Source organism: Sebastes umbrosus, chromosome 4, assembly GCF_015220745.1.
Source record: "Sebastes umbrosus isolate fSebUmb1 chromosome 4, fSebUmb1.pri, whole genome shotgun sequence".
In the NCBI taxonomy this organism is placed as follows: Eukaryota; Metazoa; Chordata; class Actinopteri; order Perciformes; family Sebastidae; genus Sebastes; species Sebastes umbrosus.
Window position 1 is genome coordinate 5,106,908 of NC_051272.1, and position 26,652 is coordinate 5,133,559.

At 39.2% G+C, this 26,652-nt stretch overlaps 1 protein-coding gene across 11 annotated transcripts in view; it reads right to left on the reverse strand.

Moving 5' to 3' along the window:
- The window catches only part of LOC119486819 (AP-3 complex subunit beta-2), a 54,252-nt gene that overhangs the window by 12,616 nt on the left and 14,984 nt on the right, over nt 1–26,652 (reverse strand). For 7 of the 11 annotated variants that reach the window (XM_037767242.1, XM_037767236.1, XM_037767240.1 and 4 more), the window contains exons 2-19: nt 20,885–20,960; nt 18,951–19,025; nt 18,502–18,597; nt 18,253–18,413; nt 17,775–17,841; nt 17,204–17,386; nt 13,960–14,148; nt 11,075–11,172; nt 8,560–8,614; nt 8,374–8,445; nt 7,924–7,986; nt 7,479–7,611; nt 7,029–7,138; nt 6,677–6,853; nt 5,267–5,453; nt 4,787–4,917; nt 554–668; nt 66–243 (exon numbers count right to left, since the gene is read on the reverse strand). In XM_037767242.1, coding sequence (XP_037623170.1) covers nt 66–243; nt 554–668; nt 4,787–4,917; nt 5,267–5,453; nt 6,677–6,853; nt 7,029–7,138; nt 7,479–7,611; nt 7,924–7,986; nt 8,374–8,445; nt 8,560–8,614; nt 11,075–11,172; nt 13,960–14,148; nt 17,204–17,386; nt 17,775–17,841; nt 18,253–18,413; nt 18,502–18,597; nt 18,951–19,025; nt 20,885–20,960 — 2,166 coding nt within the window. Of the gene's footprint in view, nt 1–65; nt 244–553; nt 669–1,339; nt 1,379–2,925; nt 2,982–4,782; nt 4,918–5,266; nt 5,454–6,676; nt 6,854–7,028; nt 7,139–7,478; nt 7,612–7,923; nt 7,987–8,373; nt 8,446–8,559; nt 8,615–11,074; nt 11,173–13,959; nt 14,149–17,203; nt 17,387–17,774; nt 17,842–18,252; nt 18,414–18,501; nt 18,598–18,950; nt 19,026–20,884; nt 20,961–26,652 lie in introns of all 11 variants that reach the window. The other 4 variants (XM_037767243.1, XM_037767237.1, XM_037767234.1 and 1 more) reach the window with 2 other exon arrangements.

Genomic DNA, 26,652 nt, shown 5'->3' on the forward strand with positions numbered 1-26,652 from the left:
ATGTATTTAATATACCGACACACAAAACGGAACATCATACATTTAGTATTAACAACGTGTGCTACCTTTCGCTTTCTTGCACAGGCTTCTTTAGTTCTTTCTTTTTCTTCTTCTTGTCCTTTTCCTCCTCTTCCTCCTCCTCCTCTTCGGACTCAGAGCCTTCCTCGCTCTCTTCGCTCTCTGATCCCGACCCGCTCTCCGCCATGCCGCTGCCGATCTCCGAGCCGCTGGCAGAGTCCGACTCTGAAGGGGAGAAAGGTCGGGGTCAGAGGGAGATCAGGTCAATTATTTTACACAGAAAACAGGGAAAGTCTACCTGGTTATAATATACACATATATATATATACGGCCACAGACTGGGAATGAATGTTAGTAACTAACACATTAATAGTTTCTGTCTTTTTATAGGATTTGTTGAAAATAAGAACAACATTGAATAACGGTGATTATGTCTCTCTAAAGTAAACCACCCTAATTCACGCTGGCTTTCAGCAAAACTCTCATGCTCACACACACACAAACACATCTGTAATGGACTTGACCCTTAAGTTACCACTGTCAGCTGACTCCGTCGGCCCAGACTCGCCCTCCGAGTCGGAGTAGAACGGCTTGTCCACCTTCTTCTCCTTCCTCTTCTCTCGGCTGCTGCATTTGGTCCATTCGGGCACCTGGCAGAGGAAGCAGAGAGTTCACACAGTAAGACGTAAAGCTCGGCCGTCGGTGACAAACCCCTCAGACAGAAGCAGAGACGTGGGCAGATTACAGTAGCATGGCCATGAATGCCTCTGCCTGGGCGTGATGCAGCCAAAACGAAGACAGCCACCAGATCTGCTTTTAGATCTGACAGTCAGAGAACAAATTCAGATGTATTTTTGTGCACAGATAGATGTCAGCACCAGGTGATGCCTTCATGACCAGTTGCAGAAATGGTTTTCTTTGAATACAGGGAGCAGTTCCATTAAGAGAAGTGATGTCTTTGAGGAGTGGTGACTGTCCTCCCACACTTTAAAATGAATCTGTCTCGCTCTTTCTGTGACCAAACTCATTAACTAGAGCCATCAGCTAATGAGCGTGGACATCTCCAAACCCCCCGTTTAAAACCGTTTAATGAATCTCGACGTGTCGGAGGAGCACACGTTCCTGCTAAAAGAATCACTTCTTTAATGGTAGAGACCGAGGGAAGAGGGGTGCTGTGTTTCGGGTAGCTTTGGCTGAGCTAAGCACAGAACAGCAACTACGTTAGGCGGCGAGGGGAGGGCGTGTCAAAAAGCACTCGGGTTTTGCCGCTATATGGGTTTGAGGTTCAAGGAGGTGGGCTCTTTGCCGCTAACTGACTCACACTCGTTAATGTTGTGACTCTTTCAAGCAGCGTAAAAACCTGGTAGATGCAGAAAAGAAAAGGATTGGGATGGAGGTGAGATAAGGAAGGAGAAAGTTTTTTTAGATAAAAGCAAGAGAAAACAAGCACAGGAAGGTTTCTGGCTCTAAAAGAGAAGACGTGTGAGAACAGTTTTTGATATCAGAGACAGGAATAAACCCCAAAGTATTTACCACAATATCCAGAAATTAGGTAGCTATTAAAATTATCATTTTTTTTCCGGTAATGGACTCCAATATAACTTAATTATACTGTATATACTTAAATAAAGAAAGAAAAAGTCAACATTAACAACTTACTAATATGTCAAAGCAAATACACGACAATGCATTAAGTCTTCATCAGTGATAAAGCATGATGTCGAAGGTGGATTAAAATGAATTAAATGACGAGGTGGAAGAGGAGGTCTGAATCACATCACACAACAACATTTGTGACACATTCACAAACCGTGTCACAAATTTCACGTGAGACCGTTTGGGTGCAGAAGAAGAAGAAGAAGAAAAAGGATTGCCGCTTTGACCAGGGCAAGTAAAATGCCTCGTCGAGCCAATAAATCTAGCAACTCATTTGCCCGATCGGTTAAGTGGTAAAAAAAGAATAAATTATTTTACGGAGTTGATGATGGAAGTAGCTTAGAAGTGAACCATCTTGCTTCCTTCTTGTGCCGTACTGATCGGCCACTGGCGAGAAAATGGCGTCGGGTAAAGACAAATTTTATGAGCTGAAGCGCAAGCGAGCGTTTTAATTACCCTGGAAACAGAAGTTTAGTTGGTTTGCGTTAGAGGACGTGGGTGAAACTCCAGATTAATTTACTTAAATAAAGATTAAAATTAACTTTGGTCTTTGTTGTTATTTGATAGCCGCTTATATTTAAAATACTTTGTTTAGGAGCAAGTAAAAATTGACTTTTGGCAAGTAGATTTCTGTCCAAGTGCAAAAAAACATTAATGTTGAACTCTGTGAAGTCAATGGCCCATTAACTAACCTTCACTCAAAGTCCACTTAGTCTCTTGTTCTGGGGCTTTTGGCCGTATCACATGCTAAATGGCTGCATTTATATAGCACTTTTATCCAAAGCGCTTTACAATTTAACTCTCATTCATCTTTATCATTAGCGTTACACAGCGCTAGTGTCGGGCGTCAGTTTATAGCTTCATGTCACTGGCTTCCATTGAAAATGTCTTGTAGCCTGTCGCTTTCTCGCACATAGTGTGAACGCAGCATAATCCTTTTGACTGGTTTCATTCGCTTCTTGAATCAGCTTCGTCTTTAAGATTCAGCGTCAACTTCTATTCTACGACGTCAATTTCTTTTAATAGTAAAAACTATCATTTGTATCTTCTAGTTAATCTCTTTCCACTTGGGACAAAGACCGCCGTCTCTCTACATCTGATTCAGGGTGTAAAATCGTATTCATCTCATCAACTTGACCATCATCAGTTTCTACATTATGACAACCAGAGATAGACTGTAAAAGGAAAGAGAGAGTAGTCATCAAAACAAACACCACTGCACTCTCAAACTGCGCAGGGGGGGGGGGGCACCTCTCTCCATTCTCCTAGCAAGCTGATCCGCCCCTCGCCGGTGGTTATGACTTCCTCTGTCTGTGGAGATGCATAATGTGCAGAGGGAGAGTAGAGGATGTAATGGGACACGACCAAGCGAGGTTTTTGTTAATTATACATCACTGTTGACCATTTTACCAAAGCATACTTTTTAAAGGTTTTAAGACTGAGTTCCTACCTTCAAAACCATCCATCGTTTTTGTGCGAAAAAAACGCCCCCAGTGTGTAAAGGCCTTAAATCTCAATTTTAGCAACAAGATTTAAGTCTGAAAAACACTGACTGACTCTCCAAAGACCTGACTCCAACATCTATTTAAACTAAAGTTATCATGATAAAATGTGACATGATTTTGCAAATATAATGATCTAAATTAAGTTAGTAATTTAGAGGATTGTTTATGAACAACTGCCATGTTTTTCCAGTTTGAAAACCGTCAACAAAGACAAAAACACAGCGAGTTTCTCCTGTCAGATGTAGAACAGGTTCATGTTGTTGATGTGTGAGCTGTCAATTATCAGACGTTGACGTCAGAAGCTAATGTAATTTGATCCCTGCCAGACCACAATAAGAGAGATGAAACTGGATAATGGCATCGCAAACCCAGTTGTCTGTTGTCAGAAAATGAATCAGATGTCGGCGCTTCTTTGAGTTCTCAAAACAGCGTCTGCTCACAGCTGCACTATCACGTTGTGCACTGTGATTGATCAGCAACAGAGACGAATATCCGCCAGGAGGGTCGGGAGTTAAATTAGGAGTGAATTAAATGCTTTGGAAAACGGTCAAGAGTAATGCAACTTATTTAGCTAAAACATACTAAACCCCCTGTGTGGTCTCTGGTTCACCACCAGTCAAATCTAAATAAAAATGCACCCGTGGCCTCATCTTGAAATCTGCATCACAAGTAAATGACAAGTTAACACAAAAACTACAACTATAATCACAATAAATTAACAAACATGACGACAAAATCAAGCCTTGAGGTCTCTCTTGAAACTTAAAAATCAAGCGATTTTATGAGTCTTGATTTTAACAAAGAAGTGACGCACTCAAGTTTTGATTTTGTGTCTTCATTTAGATCACATTGTTGGTTATGAACCGATGGCACATGGAGTGAATGGGATGGAGAAGAAGAAGAGGAGGAGGGACTTTGGCGAGTTGGGATGATGCTCTACAAAACATTCAAATTTAAGTTTGTTTGTTCAGATATATTCCTGAAGAGTATAACTTTAAATGTTGGTATTATTGTAGATGCCAGCCCTCCTTACATCAACCTCTAGCACAGCCTACGGGAGGTGGTTTACTGCTGTTGATACCAAACCTGTTCCCTTCTGTATCACATGTGCTATTGGCTCAAACATCGGTGAGAAATCACCTGGACGGGACGCGTGAGCTGCTGCCGAACAGAAGCAAGTGCAGCAGAGAGGGCGATGAGTTCAACACCACCGACTGTGTTTTCATAGTGAATCAGAAGTTTCTAAATAGAAGCTATAATCCTCTTTTCTCCTTTGTGACTCATTCTCCTCCATGGAGGGAGGGAGGGAGGGGTTGGGATGGTTAAACAGCATCCATTTGTAAATAAATGGAGGCCGAACAAGGATGCATGTTACCGATGAGCTGTTAATGAGCTGTAAGTGGATGAAAGATGGCTAGTGAGAGAGGAATCAATGTTATATTGGAGTTAATGTTATATTGGATGTGAGGCTCTGGTGACTCTGTGCGGCCCCTCTGAGGCACTGCTCTGGGGCAGGAGCAACCCTCGCTCCCCTCCACCTTTTGGGGCCCCCGGAGACCCCAGAGGGCCCCCGTGTCTCTGTATGTTACTGTTCCCACTGCACGCACAGAATCCTTCACCTCCACGTTGCGCACGGAGGGGTCTGGCGCGGCTTCGGGCCAGTCAGGCAGCTCCTGGTAGCCGCCGGCCTTGGCGTTCAGCAAGTGGGACAATGAACCCAACTGGAAGTGGTCTCGATCTGCAAAAACACACAAGAAAAAGGAATCCAGAATGCAAAGTTATCAAATGAATACTTCATTTAGTGTAATCAGTTAGTAGAGACTCTTTAACTTTAATTTCATTAGAGAGTCCAATCACTAAATGTAATTAAGCCCTAATGAATATTCCTGTATGAATATTGGCCTGTTCATAATATAACCATGGAAGTGTTACGAAAACTGAAAATAAAAGATCACAAACCAGATAAAAACCTGCTAGCTGATCAGATGAGTAATCTCTGTTTCAGTGTTCAAGGTTATCTCAAGAATTAAAGTGAGGCTGTGTTAGCGTTCAATTCTCTCCCAGCTGTATGTAATCGGCTTCTGTACCTTTAAATGGAGACTCGAGGATCGGTGCAGGTTTGAGGGCGAGGAACAGTTTCTTGGCGTACTTGCTGAGAGCTCCGCTCTTCTCGGTGGGCACGATGAGCTGGCGGATGAAGCGCGCCCGATCACGTATGTCGTAGTTCTGGTCGTACTTGGCCAAGTTGAGAACATACTGCGTCAACAGTTTGGTCTGCGAGAACAAGAAAATATGAAGGACATGAAGGATGAGGACAGTAGAAACAAGAAAATCTACCATCTGATGAGTTTGTGTGTGTATGTGTGCAAGTGTGTGTTTGTGGAGGGGTGCTCTGTTTGCATGCAATACATTGCATTGGATTATAATTAGCGGATAGAGTGTCACTAGGTGGTCGCTAATTGTTTCCCAGGATTTTGAGTTGGTAGGGTGTGAAATTAACAAACTACCAGCAGTTTGACATGAAATGTGTTTAAAGAGTGGAATTTGTGGGACAAAGAACAGTTGAGACTGCTTATTTTATGGCAGTTACTACCATTTTTATGTCTAAAAAATAATTTCTTAAAAAGTATTTAAAAAATCTAAAAAAATCTGAGCACACCTAATATTGTAGAAATACCTGTTTTACAAAATGTTTGACTCTCTTTGACATTTGAGATGGCTGAATTTGTTGTATTAGTGACGTTTCTGCACTGAAGCTTAGTAGCGTTGCACACACTGTTGACAAGTTAAAGTTTTAGGGGCCGTTCACATGCCCGTTTTTTGTGCCCTCAAATCCATTGTTGTCAATGTAGACCCGTGGAAGGCGTGCTCAAAAGCGAGAGCGATGCCGTTGCAGCGCGCAAGTGTTTCCAAGTGCCTATTTTTCAGGGTGCAACAGCTGCACTCCGAGATAAAAATAGTTCAACTTTGCTTTGACGAGAAACAACCAATGACAGCCGGCAGATGTCTTGTCTTTCTTCTGTAAATCAATGAAATATCAGTCTACGGTAAATATATGGAGGAGAATATTAATCGTTTTAGTGCAGGGCTACTCAGAGCTGTATCTGCATCTGTTCCACGGACTATTTTACTGCTTCACCCTTTCAGTCCGAGAACATCACAACATCCGGTTAAAATGTCAGTCAAACTGACACAGAGAAATCGAGCATTAAAGCTTTACAGCGCAGGGAATCCATTTATCTTTGTTTTGACTTTGTTTAGTTTTAGTCAGTGAGGCTTCCTGCTAAATTACCACAACTTCATCATCATCGTCATCGCAGCGTGCAGGTTTTGGTTTAGGTGCGACAGGTGCAGCGCAATGCCCCAAACACCTTGGATAAAAGGATGAAAGCGGCACGGCTGCCATTTTCGCCACGTTTTTTTGATGCAACAAGTGACCGGTCGCTTGGATTTTTTCTAAATATTACTAGTGATAAATAAACACATGTTGTTCACACCTGTTTGGAGTTGGTGAGATAGAGCTTGGCGGCCAAATTGATGATTTGTAGCTTGACAATGTCCTCTTCGTTAGTGAACGACTTGGCCATCTTCCTCAGGACATCCGGGGCAATCTTCGGTACATGCTCACAGTATTCTCCAATCAGCCACAGGATGCTGGCCCGCGCCATCGGCACCTGAGAACGATCAAAATGACATTAGATGGTTGTGTTTGTTAGGATAAACCTCATTTGGCAAGCTTGTTTTTAACACAGCAACCAATGAGCTTTTCAAACAAAGAACAACTCTTGTTTCCTCTGCTGTAACCAGAAGCTTTAAAGCCAGACAGCAGTTTGTGAATGAGACTCTCACCTGGATGTTGTCTGTTAGTTTCGCCATGTGCTTTATGATGTCGCTGTGCTTCTCCGGCTGCATCTGCAGCAGCTTCTTAATAACCACCACCGACTCAGCTACGACCAGCTCTGTACAACAGGAGGAAGAGTCATGAATAATAAATGAACATTGAATGTGTTTCATCTTCATCCTAGACTAAAATTCAAATTCAGTCCTTTACTTATTCAGTGAAGGAAACAGGTTGTTTTTATTTGCTGTTTTTCAGCTTGTCTCTCTGAGATTTGTATCTAATCTTCTAAAACGTTTTATCTTCTGCTTCTATTTTTTTCACTATGCTAAATTATATTTCATAATTTACAAATGCAATTGAAGAATCTTGATTAATTATCCTATTGACCCGATATCTGATACGCTGGCAGCAACAATTTATTCTTAAAAAGCATCTACGTGTCACATAGACAGACTCACCGTCTCGGTTGGACAGCAGCTGCACCAGGCCGTTCAGACACGTGTCCCTCACCTCGCCGATGTTAGTAGCGCAGCGGCCGATGGCTTGGATCGTGGCAGCCACAAAGTCTTTGTCCATGCTTTTAATGTACGTCTGCCAGAAAGAAATATTTGCTCAATACAGTAAAACATAAATAATAATAATAATAACTTTATTTATATAGCACTTTTTAAAAAACAGAGTTACAAAGTGCTGTACATACATAAAACAAAGACAAAGACATGGGGAAAATAGACAAAATGTCAGGTAGCAAACCAAGCATTACAGGGGCAATTACAAATAAGAATGTAAAAACAATAATGTTAATTTAAAGAACAGACAATGAAATAAGTGAAAACCAAACTAGACAAAATAACGACAAAGTTCATGACAAAATTCACTCTTCAAAAGCGTATTTCACTGTACCTGAAACTCTCTGAGAATGGTGGAAATGTTGGTCTCATTGGCCAGATTAGTGAGAACCTCCAGCTGCAAAAGACAAAGAAAAGAAATGTTTCAAACACTGAAAACTTAATTGATAAAGGGAATACAAACCACATTTATTGTAATTACTGTACAGCTTTTTCCAATAGCGTTGTTTACTTACAGTAGCAGGACCTTTCATTTGTAAAATTGTACTTTTTTCACATTAATGTCTACATTTTAACTCAGCGTAAGTGGGTTTAAAATGATTGAGGATAGGCAAACGATGCTGCAGATATACTGTATGTTATACTAGCATGCCTCAGAGTTAAGAGACTTAACATTCCTCCATTTATTCAGTGTCAAGGTTAAAAAGAAAACAGATAGCAGCACAATTCTGTGTAAAGCAAGAATTGAATAGAAAAGGAAAAGAAAAGAAGAATAGAAAAGAACCTTAAGGACTTTAATCTGTGTTGGGTCTGTAGAGCGGATGTAGAAACTCTTCAGGTACGGTTCAAACATCCCCTGTGAAACATAACGACAGGAAGACAAGAAAGAAAATGAATCTGCAGCTCCATCAGCATTTGATTTTAAATTCCACACATAAACAACCAACAGATATCACCAAGTATAGCTCACCCGTCTCTTAATCGTCATCGTTGCCACGTTCTGAAGAACGACATACTGGACTTCACTGGAGGGAGAGAGAGATTCAGGAGAGATTGATGGAGGCAATAGAAACAGATGTATTCAATCCCCTTCTCGCTCCTGTCTACTGGACGTGAGAGACACTGTGGCCATATTGGAGGTCGCCAGCTCTTCACAACGGTGGTAATATTTGTAATACTATAATTAGGATCAAGATCATTTAACAACAAATCAGACAACTAACATTTCAGGGCCCTTAACCCTCACAGTTTTGTTGATAATACATCATATTTATTACACTGGCTAACAAAAGATACCAGTATGTTACACTAGACGAGGGCAATTTTGTTTGGATGTAGTCTGTTTGAATAACTCACTGGAAATTAGATTAGCTGAAATTAGAGATCTTGCAGCCAGCCGACAGCTTGCCAAACAAAGACAAAAACAAACTAGCTTGTTGTGTAGCTCAATTTCTTTTCTGGCTAATTACAAGCAGCCACATTAGCTTATAGCCTGTAAGTTAATTCACAGTGAATGGCAACATGATTGAGAACGGGCTCCACTACAACTTTTTGTTTCAGATAATATTAAGGTTGAAATATTTCTGTTAGCTTGTTTGCTGCTCTTGTTTGATTAGAGAGGACTTTAAATGCCCTATACAAGACCCCCGGTACACCCACACAGGTTTTTTCACTTAGTCTGCCTAATTACACCTCTAGTCCTGGCTGTGTGATTGTGCTCTTAAAACACATTGTACTGCATCAGTTGAACAAAAGTCTAATCAAATAACTAAAAAACAGCTGTGTGGGTGTGCAGGGCCTTAAAAGCTGTGATATATTCATTTGAAGGAAATAAGGACACTAACTCACTTCCCACTAGGGTGAACATATTTTCAAAACCCCACAAACCGGGACCCTTAAGTGTACGTTCATGCACGTGCACATGTATGCGCTTATGCACGCACCATAGGCGTTTTGATCAGGATGGAGGACAATTATTTCAGCGCTTAGTTAGTACCGAGTGCACCTTTCAGCACCATGGACAGCGCCTCAGCAGTTGAAAAATTATGTTTCGTCTCCCAAAATCCACCAAAACATAGTTTACTTGAAAACTGTATAATATCTATAATCTCTATAATAATATATTTGATTGTCTGATATCTTTTCAAACTAAACACAAGGTATTTGTCAGTGTACACAAGCAAAGGCTGCTGGTTAAATGACACATTCTATGCTAGCTATTGTGTATTGCTATCTGGTTGTCTTAATATGATCTTTTATATCGGCGTTTCCACTGTGCACGACCGAAAATGTGTGCAGAATGCAGAATTTTCATTGCCAGGTAGGCTCCTAATTTATGAAGGAAGGGAAGGCTGACAACAACATAACAATTACAATAATTTTACACTGAAAACAGTGTTAACAGTGCTAATAACAGCCAAATAAATTCTTGGTACTCAATAAACTCAAACTGAAGCTTCAAACTTCAGCAATTCTCTTGCAGATATATGTACTGTACATATTTGCTTCCTCTGGCAGAAAACAACACCTCTCCTGACTAACTGCATGTCCTGCACAGGAGAAAACGCTCTCAACCCCAAGCCAGAGAGCAAACAGTTATTTTGACCGCAGTGAAAATGTTGTTTTTGAAACGCTAAACATCAACAAATATGGATTGAAGCAGAATATTCCGTTACATAAAAACATGTTGTGAATTTTAGAAATAATTACATTGATCTTTTTTTCAATCAATTTTGACTTTTGGACTGACATACCACAGGACATCTCCATTTTGTTATATTTGTAGATGGTCTAGTACAAAAACAAGACCAATAAAAAGGATTAAAGAACTTAAGCAGCTTTCTTGTTGAACATTGAGGCATTATTCTTCAACGTAGTAAACCGATGTGGCTGTAATTATAGCCAAGACTCCATACGGATAATAAAGTCTAGTGAAACATATCGTACGGTGCCACGGTTTTCTGACAAATCCCCCCACAGAGAGACGCTGCCGTTTGGTCGCTGCTGAATGATGAGCCCATTACAGCACTTGTTCAATAAGAGGCCGACAGTTTGCAGGACTTACAGCCGAAAGGCCACCTTTGTGCCATCATCACTCCTGATGGTTTATGCCTTCATGTTTACCTCAGACTCACTGGGCTCCCTGTTTAATTTCACTTCCTGCTTCAGGGCTGTACAGATTTATTTCACTACTCTCGCCTGTCATTTCTTTTCTCCTGTTTTCCACTTTGCTGAGTTTCATGGTCATTATAGTTTTATCACATTCAGCTGTGTAGTTTTTGTTCCTTTTCAAGTGAGACTCATAAAACGCAGCTCTTATTATTTTCTACCTTAGCTCCATTTTTCAGCCACAAGAACGCTGTGAGATGGCTCACACTGCTCGCTCGATTAAACTGTGATTAATTTTGGAATACGCTGCTGCCAACATCTATGGTATAGCAATTATAACGGACAATTTATTTCAAATTATAGACAGTACAGCTCACCTGTGGCTCCTCAGAAGACGGACCAGGGCCTTGGCGATCACCCCAACCTCCACTTTAGGGGCGAGATGGAAATACAGCTGAGCCACAGCCATCACCACCTGCAGAGAAAAAACAGAGGGAGCTGTAAATCATCACCAGTGATACAATCTCACAATATAAAATACAGTAAAACATTGCATGTACTATATTGTCCGTCTGGGTGTTCAACGCTTCGTTCTCCATTGAAATTCATTCATTACCAAAACAATAATCCATTACCACCACTGCCTTACGCTGCAGTATGTTGCAGTGCTGATGGATTTATTCTGCCAATGTGTTGAATATGCATGAAAGATGTAAATCAAATACAGTTTTTTTACAGCTCTCAGCTAAAAGTGAAAAGACTAAAATGTATTTAAAGTCCAGGAAATAATCTGGCACTGAGTCATTCAGGGGGAAGGGTTGTGTTTTCAGTCAGCATATCGCAGCGAACGGGCTGAGTGAAACATAACAGTAAAGTAATGGGCCATAAATTCAAAACGGAGAGCTGGAAGACGCTAAAACGCTCTGCAGAGTTGGGTGATCATTGTTTTCACATTACACATAAGCATTTGATCCCCTTTTGATGTACAAATATTGTTTCAAAAAGCTTTAAACCCGCAATAACTGATTTCTTTGGCCACTCGGGGGCAGCGGTAACAGTTGTGAACACAACATCACCATATCGTCACCAATTAGGTTGGTATGGCCAATTTGTTTGCAAGAAGTTGCTTATTTACACATCCTATAGTTATGGAGAAACATTAGCGTCGGAGTTGGACTCGTTGGAGTCGTGTTTCTGGCCACCGGGTGAATAACAGTCCAATATTCACTCTCTTTTAGCTCTGTTTTTGGTCTCCACCAACTCCTGAGGGAAATATCTGTCTCTTTAGCTGCTAAATGCTCCACTCTGTTCACCAGCAGGGAAGATAGTGTACAGTGGGTTTATCAGAGTTTTTTATAAGATGAAAGCAGCTGTCTGCAAGACTGATGAGAGTGAAAGAAAACAGTAAAGTTATGGGCCATAAAATCAAAACAATGAGCAGAAAGACACTAAAACACTCTGCAGAGCTGAGGGGAGCTGCAGAGTGTCTCTGTTGACATAGACATATTGTTTCAGGAAGCTTTAAACCTGCAACAACTGTCCATTATTTGCTCTGTTTTTTATCTCTTCCAACTCCTTAGGGAAATATCTGTCTCTTTAGCTGTTGATGGCTCCACTATGTTCACCAGCTAGTCGCTAACTCTGTCTGTCTGCTGTTTGGTGCTGGGCAGGTAGTGTACAGTAGGTTTATAGAGCTTTGTCAGTGAAAACAGCTGCCTGCTGCGACCGGAAAAAGTCACGATGAAAGCAGTAAGAGTGACAGCTAAACAATGAGCCGAAACTCACTATAAAGCTCCGTAAAGCCGAGTGGGATAAATCTCTGTAATTCATAACTACGAGCAAACCCTTTCCCATTTGTCACATTGTTTTCACATTGTCATTTGATGCATTGTTAAAAGGGATATTTCGGGTGTTTTGAAGTGGGGTTGTATGAGGTACTTATCCATAGTCAGTGTATTACCTACAATAGATGGCGGTCAGCAGCTTGGAGAAACAGACGTACCAGCACGAGAGCAAAGCAATGCACTGCTGTTCACGGGGCCGGCAACAAAATGTATTAAAAGGCCCATCTAAAAATCAGTATAAGTGTACGCTATATTTAGCATGTTTAACCGCTTTACCCGTCCGACAGGGAACTGAAAACGTTATCTGTGCTCTCTTCAAAGCCGCCAGTCTCCTCTGAAAAAAACTGTAATTTTACCTCGCAGAACACGGGGGGTCGCTGGCCTACCGCTGCCTCGATCGGTTAGTTTGTTTGTGCTATTATGTAACTTTGGTGTTTTAAAGAATTAGTTCGGATTCTAGCTAAAATTATTGCTTTTGTCAATGGAGTCTGGTGGCTTTGAAGAGAACAAAGATGTCGGAACGGGCTATCTGACAGCAAGGTAAAGCGGTGAAAATGTTCTAAATATAGCGTATTAGGTGGATAAAATACGTTTTGCTGTCGGCCCCGTCCACAGCAGTACATTGCTTTTTTTACTGTGTCGTTACTCCTGTCTGTTTCTCCAAACTGGGGGTGTGCAGACCGTCATCTACTGTAGGTAATACATCTACTATGAATAAGTACCTCATACAACCCCACTTCAAAACACCCAAACTATCCCTTTAATATAATAATATTGGCCATAGCTGCTTTAAATGGTACATGTAGTGGTAGATCCTTACTTCCAATGCCCCGCTAAGAAGCACATGTATATAGCAAAATAAGAGCTTCAAATAGTTTAACTATTCAAAGACATCAGGCAAATGGAAACTATTTATTGAATATCTAATAGGTGCAAAACAATAAAGCGCAAGTATAGAGCTCACTGATTGTCTGCTATACTACGTGCAATATAAGGAAACCTGAGGAAGGGTTAATCTTGAACTGCCTTGAAGCAAACAGCTCGACTACAGCAGAACAAAGGCAGAATAATGTGTGACGTGGGAATTTCATAACGTCTAACACGGAACAAAACAGGCCTTCCAAGGTGACCACAGCAGCACTAATGTAGTGATGCTTTATTAATTTCCTCTGGGAGATTGTCCCCATTTCAGAGTGAGAGGTCAGCTCTGATTAAGTGCCCAAAGGCCCTTCAACTGCTTGTTAACAAGGTCGTGCATTTGAAGACTTCAACTCCTCACAACACCGACCTGCTGCTCAGTGTGGAACAATGTTGGAGAGAAAACAATTATGATCTCTACCATGGCAACTGACTCAAGAGGAGAGTTAATGGGCTGTTATACTGATGTAATGTGTGTGTATTATTTAGAAGTGTCTCACAGCTGCGTTGCGGCTCTGCAGGAGCGGCTTGGTGTTCCTCAGCAGCAGCCGGTGGTCTGGATCCATCACGTACGGCTTCCTCTTGGCCAAAGGAGCCTCTGCCTTCTTGTCTTTCTCGTCCTCCTCTTCGGTATCATCATCATCTGAGCCGTAGAAGGTCTTGTCGTTTCCCTCCTCCAGCAGGGACTCCTGCAGAGACAGTGGGGATTAATAAACAGGCAAACAGACCAAGACAGAAATCTCTCTTGCGTGGAAAGTAGTTATTGTCTGCTTAAGAAGTCACCAGATGGTAATTTGTTCTTGAATATATTTGTCATAAAGCAGCAACACTGTATGAGAAGCATCATTAGACATCCTCGCGTTAGACAAACATGTAGTGCAAAATGGTTGTACCAATTTGTCGCCACATGCGTCGGGAATTACAACAATAACAATGTTCATCCCAGTATGAAAATTTTTTCAATTTGTTGCTAATCGCTTACGAAAAAATAACTCGACAGGTGGGTCTGAAAAATGTATAAATAAAATAAATCACCAAGTTGGCAACATTGAAAGAGAAAAATAATGATTAGGATGGTTTCAATTTGCACCTCTGCACAGTCACAATGGAAGAATAGAATTAATCCAACAAAATAAAAGCTGTGCACCTGTACACTTTTGTTGCACAGTAATCTCCCCAAATCCTGTTCCAATGCAAATGAGTTGTTTGTGAATTTACTTCTGAGTTTTGTTAAGTTTGTATGGACTTCTGTAACATGCAACAATGAATTAAACGAATACAGTACACAGTATAGCGTGCTAAAGGAATAAGTGCTAAAACCCAGATATGAATTAGCATTTTAGCACTTCCTCTTCCCTCGTCTCGAAGTCATTGGATTTTTTTGAATGGGTTTTTAGCTAGATGCTTGAAATAAAGTTTGTGGTTTACACAAGGTTAAGAGACTTTCAAGTTTTGTTCTGCAATATAAAATATGCCAGTTGTGAATATTGAAGCTTTTATATGTCTTAAAGGTCCCATATTGTAAAAAATGAGATTTTCAAGTCTTTTACATTGTAAAGCATGTTTAAGTGCTATATAAATACTGTTAAACTATCAAAATGCTCAATATACGGAGAAACAGAAATAGAATTCACAAATAAATTCAGAAATTGTGCATTTGAAACGTCAGGATTTCTGTCCATTTGTGATGTCACAAATATACAATATATAGATCATTACACGGTTTTAAACATAAACATTCTAAATTTGTCTTAGTTTATATCCTGTTGCAGTGTATGTAAATAACATCAGCTGACAGGAAGTAAACCTGGACCCAAACTGTTGCCCAGCAACGCAATTCTGTTGAAATGCACTAAAACGGAGCGTTTCAGACAGAGGGTGAATACTACTTCATAGTTTCTTTTGAACTGTTTTTCTTGTCAAGCTCCACAAAGGATCCCAGGAGGATGTATTTTAAATGTCTACTTTTACCTTTGCATAGGATGAGAATGTGACGGAGGAGGATGAAGAGGGGGAAAGCCTCACAGTGGAGCAGAAACTGCTGTGGCTATGAGCGGGCTGTCTCGCCAGACGACTCAGTTTGCTGGTGAAGTGAAACAACAATTTACCGCAGTGAACAGCAGACTGCGCTCCATGGAGGAGAGGCTGGCTGCGTTGGAAGCCAAGATGAACTGCGGCCCCAGCGTGGAGGGGATTAAGAGGAAAAGACTGGCGCACAATCACAAAATTGCGGTAAGAATATATTAACTGCTGAGCTAAAGTCACTAGCAGATCTGGATAGAGTGTAAACAACTGTGGGATTAGAAGGAGCTATGAGTGCTTGAGCAGAACTAGTGTAAATTATTAACTGTACAACAGGAAGCAAAATCAGCCTTTAAGAAATAATTATTTGATATTTATCATTATACAATTTTTGGCAATATCACCCAGCCCTATTACAAACTGATTAAACTTTCATATATTTTTTTGTCTTGTATTTTATAGGAAACTGTGCGTCGTCTTCACAACTCCAAAGCAAATTTTAGGCGTTACGAACCGGAGCAAGGGTAAGGTAAAAAACTACGCTACATGTATTCTGCTGTGTAAAAGTAAATAAATACAATTATTTATTTTTTCCCTTTTATTTTGTTTCAGTAATTAATACAATTATTTGGTTATCCTTTGTTTTTCCGTCCTTTACCTGAATGTACTGTATTCTATAACCTGTAATCCTACGGGTGAGTGGGGTCGGATGGTAATGTCGATTTCTTATTTGCTGAATGGTGGCTCTTTGTAGTTGAAAGTTGGTTAAAACTTTGAAAATCAATAAAATACATTTACATAAAAAGTAAAAAATACTGTCTCTGATCTATTTGCGTTTTGTTTTCACAGACTGACGTCGCTTCACAACCAGGCAGTCACTTCTTATTTGGCCGAAGCTCTAGCTGCACGTCCGTGTTTGCACAGTGTGGATAATGACGTCATTCTATGTAAATAAGCTTTACTGTTTTTTGTTTTTTTTGTACTTTTACTGAGGCTATTTCTGTCTTTTATTTGTAAGATTTAATTGTTTTCCAGCTGCATGTAAGACCTACTACGAGACAGTACGCAGGAAGTTCCAGTACAGCCGACTGGAGCAGACCTTGCGGCTCGGGCAGCAGCCATGAAGACTTCAGCTCGGAGAAGGCAGAAGGTAAGATTTATAAGATTGATTAGATTCAACTTTAAGTACTGAGACAACAAAAGCAGTTTAGCATCTAACCAGAAGTGCAAAAGAAGCAGTGATGTACATATAGACGGAGGATGGATTGTGTTAACACGTAGTGCATTGAGCAGTACTGATTGTCTGTACTGATTGTGTTTACAGCTGCTGGAAGCAAGGCAAAGTGTACTAGCAGCAGATGACGTGTGCATCACGATTGCACGACTGGTATGATGTTCGATGAGGAAGATGGCACCTTTGGAGGTGTCTGTGTGTATCGTGCGGCATCTACCCTTTCGCAGCCAGGAGCTCACCGACCTGTATGCCACACTTCAGGCAAGACTGGAATCTTATCCGAAGTACACGGCTACCCATCACAGACGTCTGCACATTGGACTAAATTCGGACAGAATGCCACCACATACATGTGACTTAGCTGCTGGGATTTAGTGACATTTGCAGGCGTTCACGGGGGTGAAAATCATTTTTTTTCATGCAGTGCAGCAGAAGTTTTAATAACTGATTGATTTTGGGGACTATACTGATTCTGTATTCTTACTCACATTCATGTTTGGGTTGAGGAACTGGGTCCTGGCGTAACGGGTGAGCATGTTGATGATGACGACCTGCCCCCACTCCTCCACGTCGATCAGGAGGTTACACAACTTCCTGTAGTTCTTGTGGATCAGGTCAATGCGCTCCGGACACACCTCCTCAAAAGCCATGACAACGCTTCCTGCCACCAACTGCAGCACACAACAGGTGGTGGTGTTATGGAGGATAATGCTCTTAAATGTCAGGAGAGTACATGTTATCCATGAGGATTACTGATGCACAAAGTACAGTCCATGCATTCTCAAATTACACCTCAAGTTGGACAATAAACCTCTAAATGGTGACTGGATTTCTGTTGGAAACAGAACAGCTTGTGCAAAAACTGCAAGGTGAAGAAGGAGACTGGTTAAACAAATGATGAGCCTTGAAACAACTGAGGCAGTGAATGCAATCTGGTGAATGTGCACAGAAGTTTGGTTCTGATATGTGATGAATCTGTATGAATATTGTATTTGCGTTTGTTAAAATAAAAGAATCTGGTGAAAAAAAAAATAGTGAATCAGTGGTGCAAAAACCCACCGTGGTTTTGTCAGCGAGGAGTTTCTCTATGACTTCAATGAGCTGGTCCTTCTGTTCTGGATCCAAACTGAGCAGAGAAGAATCAAATTATTAAAATGATTGAAACAGGAAATGCTGGAGAACGAGTTACCAATCATTTATCTTAAAAATTATGTTGAGTATAAAACAAAAGGATTTTACTGCCAGAGCAGTAATGGATTTTCCTTTTACTGCCATAAAAGGCTTCAATTTCAAAATGACAGCGGGGATCAGGACTCTCTAATATGCTGCAGCCTCAAAAACAGATTTCTAACTTACAAATATATCATTTATGATACCTTTGATTGATATGAAGCCTCTGTTAAAGCCACGATATATGTAACTAGAAGGCAAATTCAACAAGTAGTAATAACTGAAATAATCTAAGTTCACCATACTGTCTTTAAACCCAAAACAAGGAATCAGGGACCTGAGTACTGAAAAGGTCTCGGTAGGTCACCTGTAGAGTTTAGGAATTGCATGAGCAGCCGTCTTCCTGACGTATGGAGACATATCAGAGGCGGCTTCTTTGATGGCCAACATCATTATGGGGACGATGATCGTGACCCGGATGCTGGAGAGGACTCGCAGAGCGCTGGCTCTGATCAGCTGGTTCGGATCCTGCAAACATTAGACCCCCAATTTTGATAAATGTGTTTGTTTCTGTTTAGAAAAAGTAAAAATCTGAAGGATTTTCCAGCTGCTGTACCTTCAACCCTCGCTGAAAGGTGGAGATGGAGAGCAGAGCGAGATCCTGCTGCTCCTCGGCGTAACGTACCAAGTAAACATAGACCAGCTTCTTCACCTATAGAGAGGAGAAGTAAGAGGGAAGCAGAGCGATTAAAAAAAAACAGATTTAATCCAAATTATGTAGATTAGTTCAATTATTTTCACTGAGATAAATCTGAAGTGAAGAGATGAAGCAAAGTGATAAAAACCTTAAAAAGAGGAGAGGAGGAAAATTGCTATTTTGTTCAGGTGAGATAAAGCTGAACCCCACGGGGCTTTTAAAAACGTGATAAGATTATTCATAAATTACAAGCAAGCGAAATTTTTAAAAAGCCTCAATGCAGAAAGAAACTTTTTTACCACATACATGAGCTGAAGAAAAGGAGCAAATAATACATGAAGCAACATGAAACCACACTCATTACAAACCTCAATGTTTTTACAGGCCACATTTTTCACCACAGCAGGGAAGAGATCTGATGCGTTTTTACCTCGGGCGATCATCTGCAGAGAAAACACACACCAGAAAGCAAAAATGAAATCAGCAGTGAGGATTTGACAAGGTGACATCTTTCAATCATTTGTAAGAGAAGATTCAAGTTTTTCATGTTTTATTTCAGCCCCCTTTTCATGTTTTCCTTCCCTTTCATCTTCTCTGTCCTGCAGGGATGATGAATGAAGAGATGGGTGTGGAGCTTCAGATTATGAATATTTAACAGCTGACTGCACAGTTTGTATCTCTAGCCACTGTAGTTATATCATCCAAAACTTTGTCTTACAGCTGAAGTACAGTTTTAGTTTGTATCTACATCTCTCTTGGCGCGTATTAGGGCCATTGTAGGTATAAAAAAAATGTACAGAGCCGGGGGAGGGGGTTAGTATTCTGAGAAAAAAAAACATAGAGATTAAAGTCATAAATTTACTAGGGCTGTCAAAGTTAGTGCGATAATAATAATTTAGTTTTAACGCCACTAATTTCTTTAACGCAATAAAGCAACTTGCGATTTTTAGGCTGAAGTTTTAAAGCTAGAAAATACTGGTATCATATGAAACTAGAAAACCTGAGGAATCCATTGGTACCAACCAGGTCATGCTATCTTATCAGGAAGGGGTTAAATTACACTCCAAACTTTCACTAAATTTTGGTGAGGAAAAACTGGCATGGCCATTTTCAAAGGGGTCCCTTGACCTCTGACCTCAAGTTATGTGAATGTAAATGGGTTCTATGTGTACCCACAAGTCTCCCCTTTACACACATGCCCACTTTATGATAATCACATGCAGTTTTAGTCATAGTCAAGTCAGCACACTGACAAACTGACAGCTGTTGTTGCCTGTTGGGCTTGAGTTATGATTTGAGCATATTTTGTATGATAAATGCAGTACCTGGGAGGGTTTCTTATCACTTTCGTTCATAGTTTTTTGTTGTTGATTGATTTCCAAGTTAATAAGTTACCACTTTGCAAGGTCGGATCAACCTCATCACTCTTATACCACCGTTAAACACTGCGCTTATCCGTGGCTGGATCGTGGGGGCAGCAGGCTAAAATTCCACACGTCCCTCTCCCCTGCAAACTCTAACGACATAATTCACCATAATCTGTGGGTCAGCACAAGCAGTTATGTTATCTGCCTTTTCTGTGTTGTTTTCCATTCACACTGACACAATGACGGTTAAAGACGTCAGTGTGCAATCATGGTAACGCAGTGTGTTCAGAGTAACGTCTTCTCAACTGTTGTTTTTTAGTGTTAGCTGTGCTGAAATAAAAGACACGCTTTCGTGTAGTCAAAGATAGAAGTTGTTCGTCGCTACTTTCCTGTAACTTCTATAATATTCAAACTTATGTTCATAAAAGAATATGAAAGAAAAAGTGTATATCTATATATATCTTTATATATATATATATGTATATATATATATATACATATATATATATATATATCTTTCAGGACCTTCGCCTCGCTCAGTTTTCCACGTTTTTTCTCGTAAATTTGTCCCTTTAATCTCAGAGAATATCCAAGTTTTTGACTTGTAAATTTATTACTTTAATCTCGGAAATTCTTACTTTTTCTCTGAATATTACCCCCCTTCTGTGGCTCTGTAATTATAATTTTTTTCTACCTACAATGCCTCTAATACGCTGTCGTACATGGCAGCATCTTTGCATTCAAAATGATGAAATCAGGTTTGGTACAGAGAACAAGCTTTGGGTCTTTACTGTTGTCTGAATTAATTAAAAATGATGCATGTTGAGTTGAGACATTTTTTTTCTCCAAACTTTCCATGCCTTTGTCCTTTCACTCATCGTGCAGCTGTACCTGCTGATCAGTGAAATCCCAAAGTAAACACTATTTATACTCACAGCCACGATCCGCTTCATTGCCTCCAGCTTCAGGGAGTCTTTGTTGCTGTCCAGCATCTCCTTCAAGTCGTCGTGTCTGAGGGAGGAAAAACACTGAAAATTATCTCACAGCTTATTTTTTTTTACCAGCACACGAAACAGCAAAATACTCTGATTACCGAGGCCTCAAACAAGACACACAGACCCGTTTTACGATTTCCATTCAATGCTCAAAATGTATCAAAGTCTGCAAGTGTGACCCAGAAATTATTCTCTTTGAAGTGTGAAATCCAGCTTGCAAAATATGGAAACCTTTGAATCTGCAGCTCATAAAAGCGGGGTAATTGGAAAGTCAAATGATAATCCCTAAAACATGTTGACTTCTCACAGAAATAATAGATATTTTAGCAGGAATGGGGGAAGAAACATTTCTCCATCAGAAGATGTGACCCAGTGCAACTGTAAACCAGAAAAGTGAAGCCAATGCTGAAGTGCCTTAAACTTGTATTCTTTCTAACAGCCAGCAGGGGGCGACTCCTCTGGTTGAAAAAAAGAAGTCTGGTTGTATAGAAGTCTATGAGAAAATGAGCCTACTTCTCACTTGATTTATTACCTCAGTAAACATTGTAAACATGAGTTTATGGTCTCAATCGCTAGTTTCAAGTCTTCTTCAATACAGCATGATGTTCATTTAGTAAATTATGGTCCCATTTAGAGTCAAATAGACCATAAAGCAGGGGATGCTTTAGGGCGTGGCTTTGACAGGTCGCTACCACGGCGGTGTCCGGTACGGGAGTTGTCCGTGTTTTTGTCTTACAACTTTAACCCTTTCACAGTGTGTTTTCAGTTCATGAAAGTTAATTCTAACCTTTTCGGGCGCCTAAAAATGTATAAATATCTTATTCAGCGTTCGGTTGTACTTAGCTCCACCCTCTATCACTTCTGGTTGCAAAAAAATAAGATGGCGACGGCCAAAATACCGAACTTGAGGCTTCAAAACAGCAGTCCACAAACCAATGGGTGATGTCACGCAGACTACGTCCACTTCTTATATACAGTCTATGCTGTAGGTCTATTAATATCATACAAGCTTGCTTCTTTTTTATTAAGATAACTCAATAACTATCCATTGTGGGAGATTCTAGTGCTGAAAAGAACAGTAGTTTGGCAGGAAAATGAATCAGCAATTATTCTGATTATCAATTAATTGTTTAAATAATTCATCGAGCACAAATGTAAAACAGCGTCTTGTTCCAGCTCCTGAAATGTGAGGATTGTTCTCTTTTTTTCATTATATATTGAATATCTTTGTGGAAAATGAAAGAACCATGAAATTGTAATTGCCATTTTTCACTATATTATGACATTAAATCGATTCATTGTCAGATTCGCCTGCAGAGTTGAGGAGTAACTGCTTGTGGTAATGTGCTATATAAAGAAGAATATAATAATTTCACTGCTAATTAGTTGAGATGCACCAATACTGGAGCGGATATCGGGCCGATACTGACTCAAATAGCTGGATCGGATATCTGTGACAATGGAGCCAATCTATTCATTTCGATTCATTATGTTTATATACTATTTACATTATATACTGCAATTTGAATTCCTGTTTAAGTTTTGACCAATATGTAGCTGCATTAAAGGTTTCCATTTGAATTATAATTATATTATTTCTGGTGTACAATTTATTTTAATAATAAAGAACAATTAAATTAACATATATCTATGTTTTTACTGGTCACATTTCGTTTTACAAAGTTAGGAAAGCAATATTTAAGTCCAGCCTGATGTTTCCTTACACATAAAAGAATGATCCCAGTCACTTCCACACAGTGAGGCATACAGCTTATTAATTAAACACTGGTACTGGATCGGTATTTGGTATCAGCCGATACCCAAAGCCCAGGTATCGCTATCGGTATCGGGACTGAAAAAGTCTCATCGGTGCATCCCTCCTAATTAGCAGTAAACACAAAGGGTTATGGGAATGCTATTAGTTTTGCAGAATTCGGTTATAAACCAAGATATTGGACAAATTCAAATTTTGATGTGCTGTTGGCACCAGATGACTCATCAGGGGATCAATAAAGTTATTAGGATTCATCCTTTGGGCAGCGTAGATATCTGTAGGTAAAGTCAATCCATCCAATAGTTGTTGAGATATTTCAGTCTGGACCAAAAAGGTGGATAAAAAGGGTTCCATCTATGTCTTATCTGTAACCCAGTTAACATGTTCATCCATCCTCCCTGTCAGAGACGATGGGAACAGACCAGCTAGCTCACACACGAGGAGCAGGATCTTTTGAGTGGATCTAAGCCGACATTCTCCACCCTGCTGCAACACAAACACACAAAAACAACACCGACAGTCGGGAGGAGGAACCTGCAAACAGCAACAGTGCAGACGGGGTCACTGCTGCTACGGCTGCCAGGATAAAGACTCCAGACTAATTGAATGTTGAAATACTGATCGATGACATCTGTTTTTGCTGCTCCCTGTTGTCGAGTAACAGAAGAGAACAATACCTCACCTTGTTGTAGTTCATTTTGGGATAAGATCTAAAGGATACTGACTTTAAAGCAACACATTATTTTGGATTAATAACATTTTAGGTATGTGTATATGGAAGAATTAAAACAGATAGATCCGCACACAAGGCTCAAGAGCCTGGTGCTCAAAATGTTGCAGCAATAAAAATCCTTCTAACCGGAGCTATTCGGTTTGCGGATCTATCTGTATTAATTCTGCCATATATATTCCTTTGATCCAGCACCCATCTTATCGGACACTGGATGTGTCTTTCTAACAGTTTTATATGTGGATATGGAAGCCCATAGGAGACTTTACTAAAATAATAATATAAACTTGAAAATGAAAATGTAATTCCACAATTTCATTATAATTTTGTGTTATTTTGAGTAAAAATGAAAATGAAAATTCAATAATCAGATTTGCTCATATGGCCATGCTATGATCATATTAAAAGGAAAATGGAAAATCTGTTTTTATTTTTAATTTTGAAATTCGTACAAAATTAAAAAGTTAAATGCAATATAAACAATGTATCCAGATTTATTTATTTATGCAAGCAGTATTAGTCAAAATGAAAATGTCCTTTTTAATAATTTGAAAATGAAATTGAAAACGGCATTTCATTTTTCAAAGATTTACTCTAACCTGCTGTACAGTGGATAACAGCTTTTCAATTTTTATTTTAAACTGGTCATAGAACGCCCATATGAGTGTGGAAATAGCTAATGTTATTGTTGAAATAAATTTTCATTTTCAAGTTTAAATTTATCATTTTAATAGAGTCTCCTCTGAGATATTACAACTACATGTTGCAAGCGATGTGGATACGGCCATCTTAATTTAGGATTTACTTGAATAATTAATTTTATTTTATTTTTTAGAGACATAAATCAACATCACTGTAAATGATGAACAGTTTGTGGATGGTACAAACTGTCTATTAATCTCATATTAATATTTTATATTTTAAAAGTCTTTTTGTGTGATTGTTATAACCTTGTTCACAAAAACTGTAGTTTCCGTGTGGAGTGTCTGTGTTGGTGTCAGTTTGCCAGAAACAAAACTCTAAACTCAAAACTACCAAACAGGAAAAAATCCACAAACTGAAAGAGTCGAATATGAAACTTGGGTGGGGTTTGGTTGGTGGTGGGCGAAGGTGATTAGAAGGCTGCAGAGCTGCACATTTCCCCCAACTAGTTTCCAAGGCAACAAAGGATGCCATAAAATGAAGTTAAGTGATTTCCTGCCTTCCTGCAGTGCCTTTGTTGCATCTGACTGAAGGTCTGTAGAAACACAGAGCTCTACCTCTGGGACTTTATGCTCTGATTCATGCCACTCACAGTGGTGCTTTTATTACATCTGGCAAAGAGGGTTTTTGTCTTGTTTGTTTGTCTGTTAATTAATTAGCAGGATATCTCCTAAATTGATCAAATCATTTTAGTTTATTATAGTTTTAGTACGAAGAACAGACTGGTGTGGATAGCAACACCCTGCGTTTATAAAGCATTTAATATGGAAATAGGGCTGGTTCAATTCTGATATAAGTTATTTCATATCTTGATAACGATATACATTACGATATAGCGTGTTTTCTGGTAATTTAATAAATAAAGTCTGTATGACATAACCACATAGTAAAGCCTATTTTTGTATACTCACGTGTGAATTAAATACTTGAAAAATGAAAGGTATTTTCTCATTTAATTAAGAACTTCAGTGCAAAATGAACACAACAAAACATGATATATTATATGTATTATATTTCCAGCTATACACTGACTATGTTTACATGCACACAAATTCAGAGTAATCAGATTAAAACAATAGTTTGATTTAACTGAGTTTGACCAGATTTTATGAGAAATTTCAGTTAGTATTTGCTTGTTATTATAAATTTAGATGATGTAATTTGTATCACGATATCTCGATATATGATTTCATCACAATACGATTCCATTGAAAGATGATAAATTGTTGAATTATCGCCCAGCCCTTTATAGAATAAATGTAAAATGCTTCTGTTTTTCTGGATTCCTTCATTTCAGTGATATTAAAGGCATTTCAGGCATATTAAATTATTAAATTTACATCACTCCTCCTCCTAAAAGTTCACCTAAACGTTACCAAATGTGGTGCATGAAATATTTAGATGAGCCAGAAGGAAGTTTGATTTGCTTTTTAATGTGCCACACTTACATCATTTAAATATCCATAATAATGTAATTGTGTGTCTGACTTCCTTCAAGTTTGGCAGAATTCAGAGTTCTAATATTCCTATATACATTTTATTTATTTCTATTTATTCATCATATATTTATTTATTTTATCTTTGTCAATTTATTTTACTTTATTTAATTATTTATTTTAAATATTTTTCCTTTTCTTTTGGTTTACTTATATTTGATATTGTTCTCCAAATGCAATCCTGTATATTTGATATTATACGTTTCATATTTGTGACACATACAATGTGCTGAATGTATAATTCTTGGCTCAATAATAAAAACTCACTGTCATCAGCCATTTACACAACCTTATCAGATGTGTATTTTGAAGTTGATCCATATCCAGATGCTGAATTTAAAATTAAAATCCAAACATTTTCTGAGTAAAATAACTATACATGTAATTTAGAAGATTGTGCAGCTTGTACATGTTCTCTGATCTTTATAGATTACTCAAAAATGAATACTCTAAACTACCTATCTGATTTTAACATTGTTTTTTACTTCACATCGTCATTATACACGCAGTAAATACCACATATACTTCAAACACACTGAAATCAACACTACAAACGATTTTCCAAACTATTTAATCCAACCTTGGTCAGAAGTTTTTACATCATTCCTCTTTAAAAGAGGGAGTCTGTTGGGGTTTACTCCATATTTCATCTGTTTTGGTGGTGTGACAGCAGTGAATGGAGGCCTTGCAGTCTGTGGCTGCTGCAGAACACAGTTGACTTACAGTATCACGACTCCAGTTTAACGTGTGTTTCTGTGAAAGATTTCTGCTCTCCATCCTCAAGCATCAAAGTGTTAATAATTTCATTGAGTGATTAATATAGTTCACTCTGTCACACACACTTCAAAACCTAAATACATCAAAGAGTGTTGAATTAAAACCTGACAGTATCTATAAAACGCTGTTCGTGACGGATTATTTTTGGAAGCAAGCGATGAGCCGACGCTGGTTTCTTGGTTACAAATATATGGCTGTGTCCCAAAACAAATTAAAAAATAAACTCTGA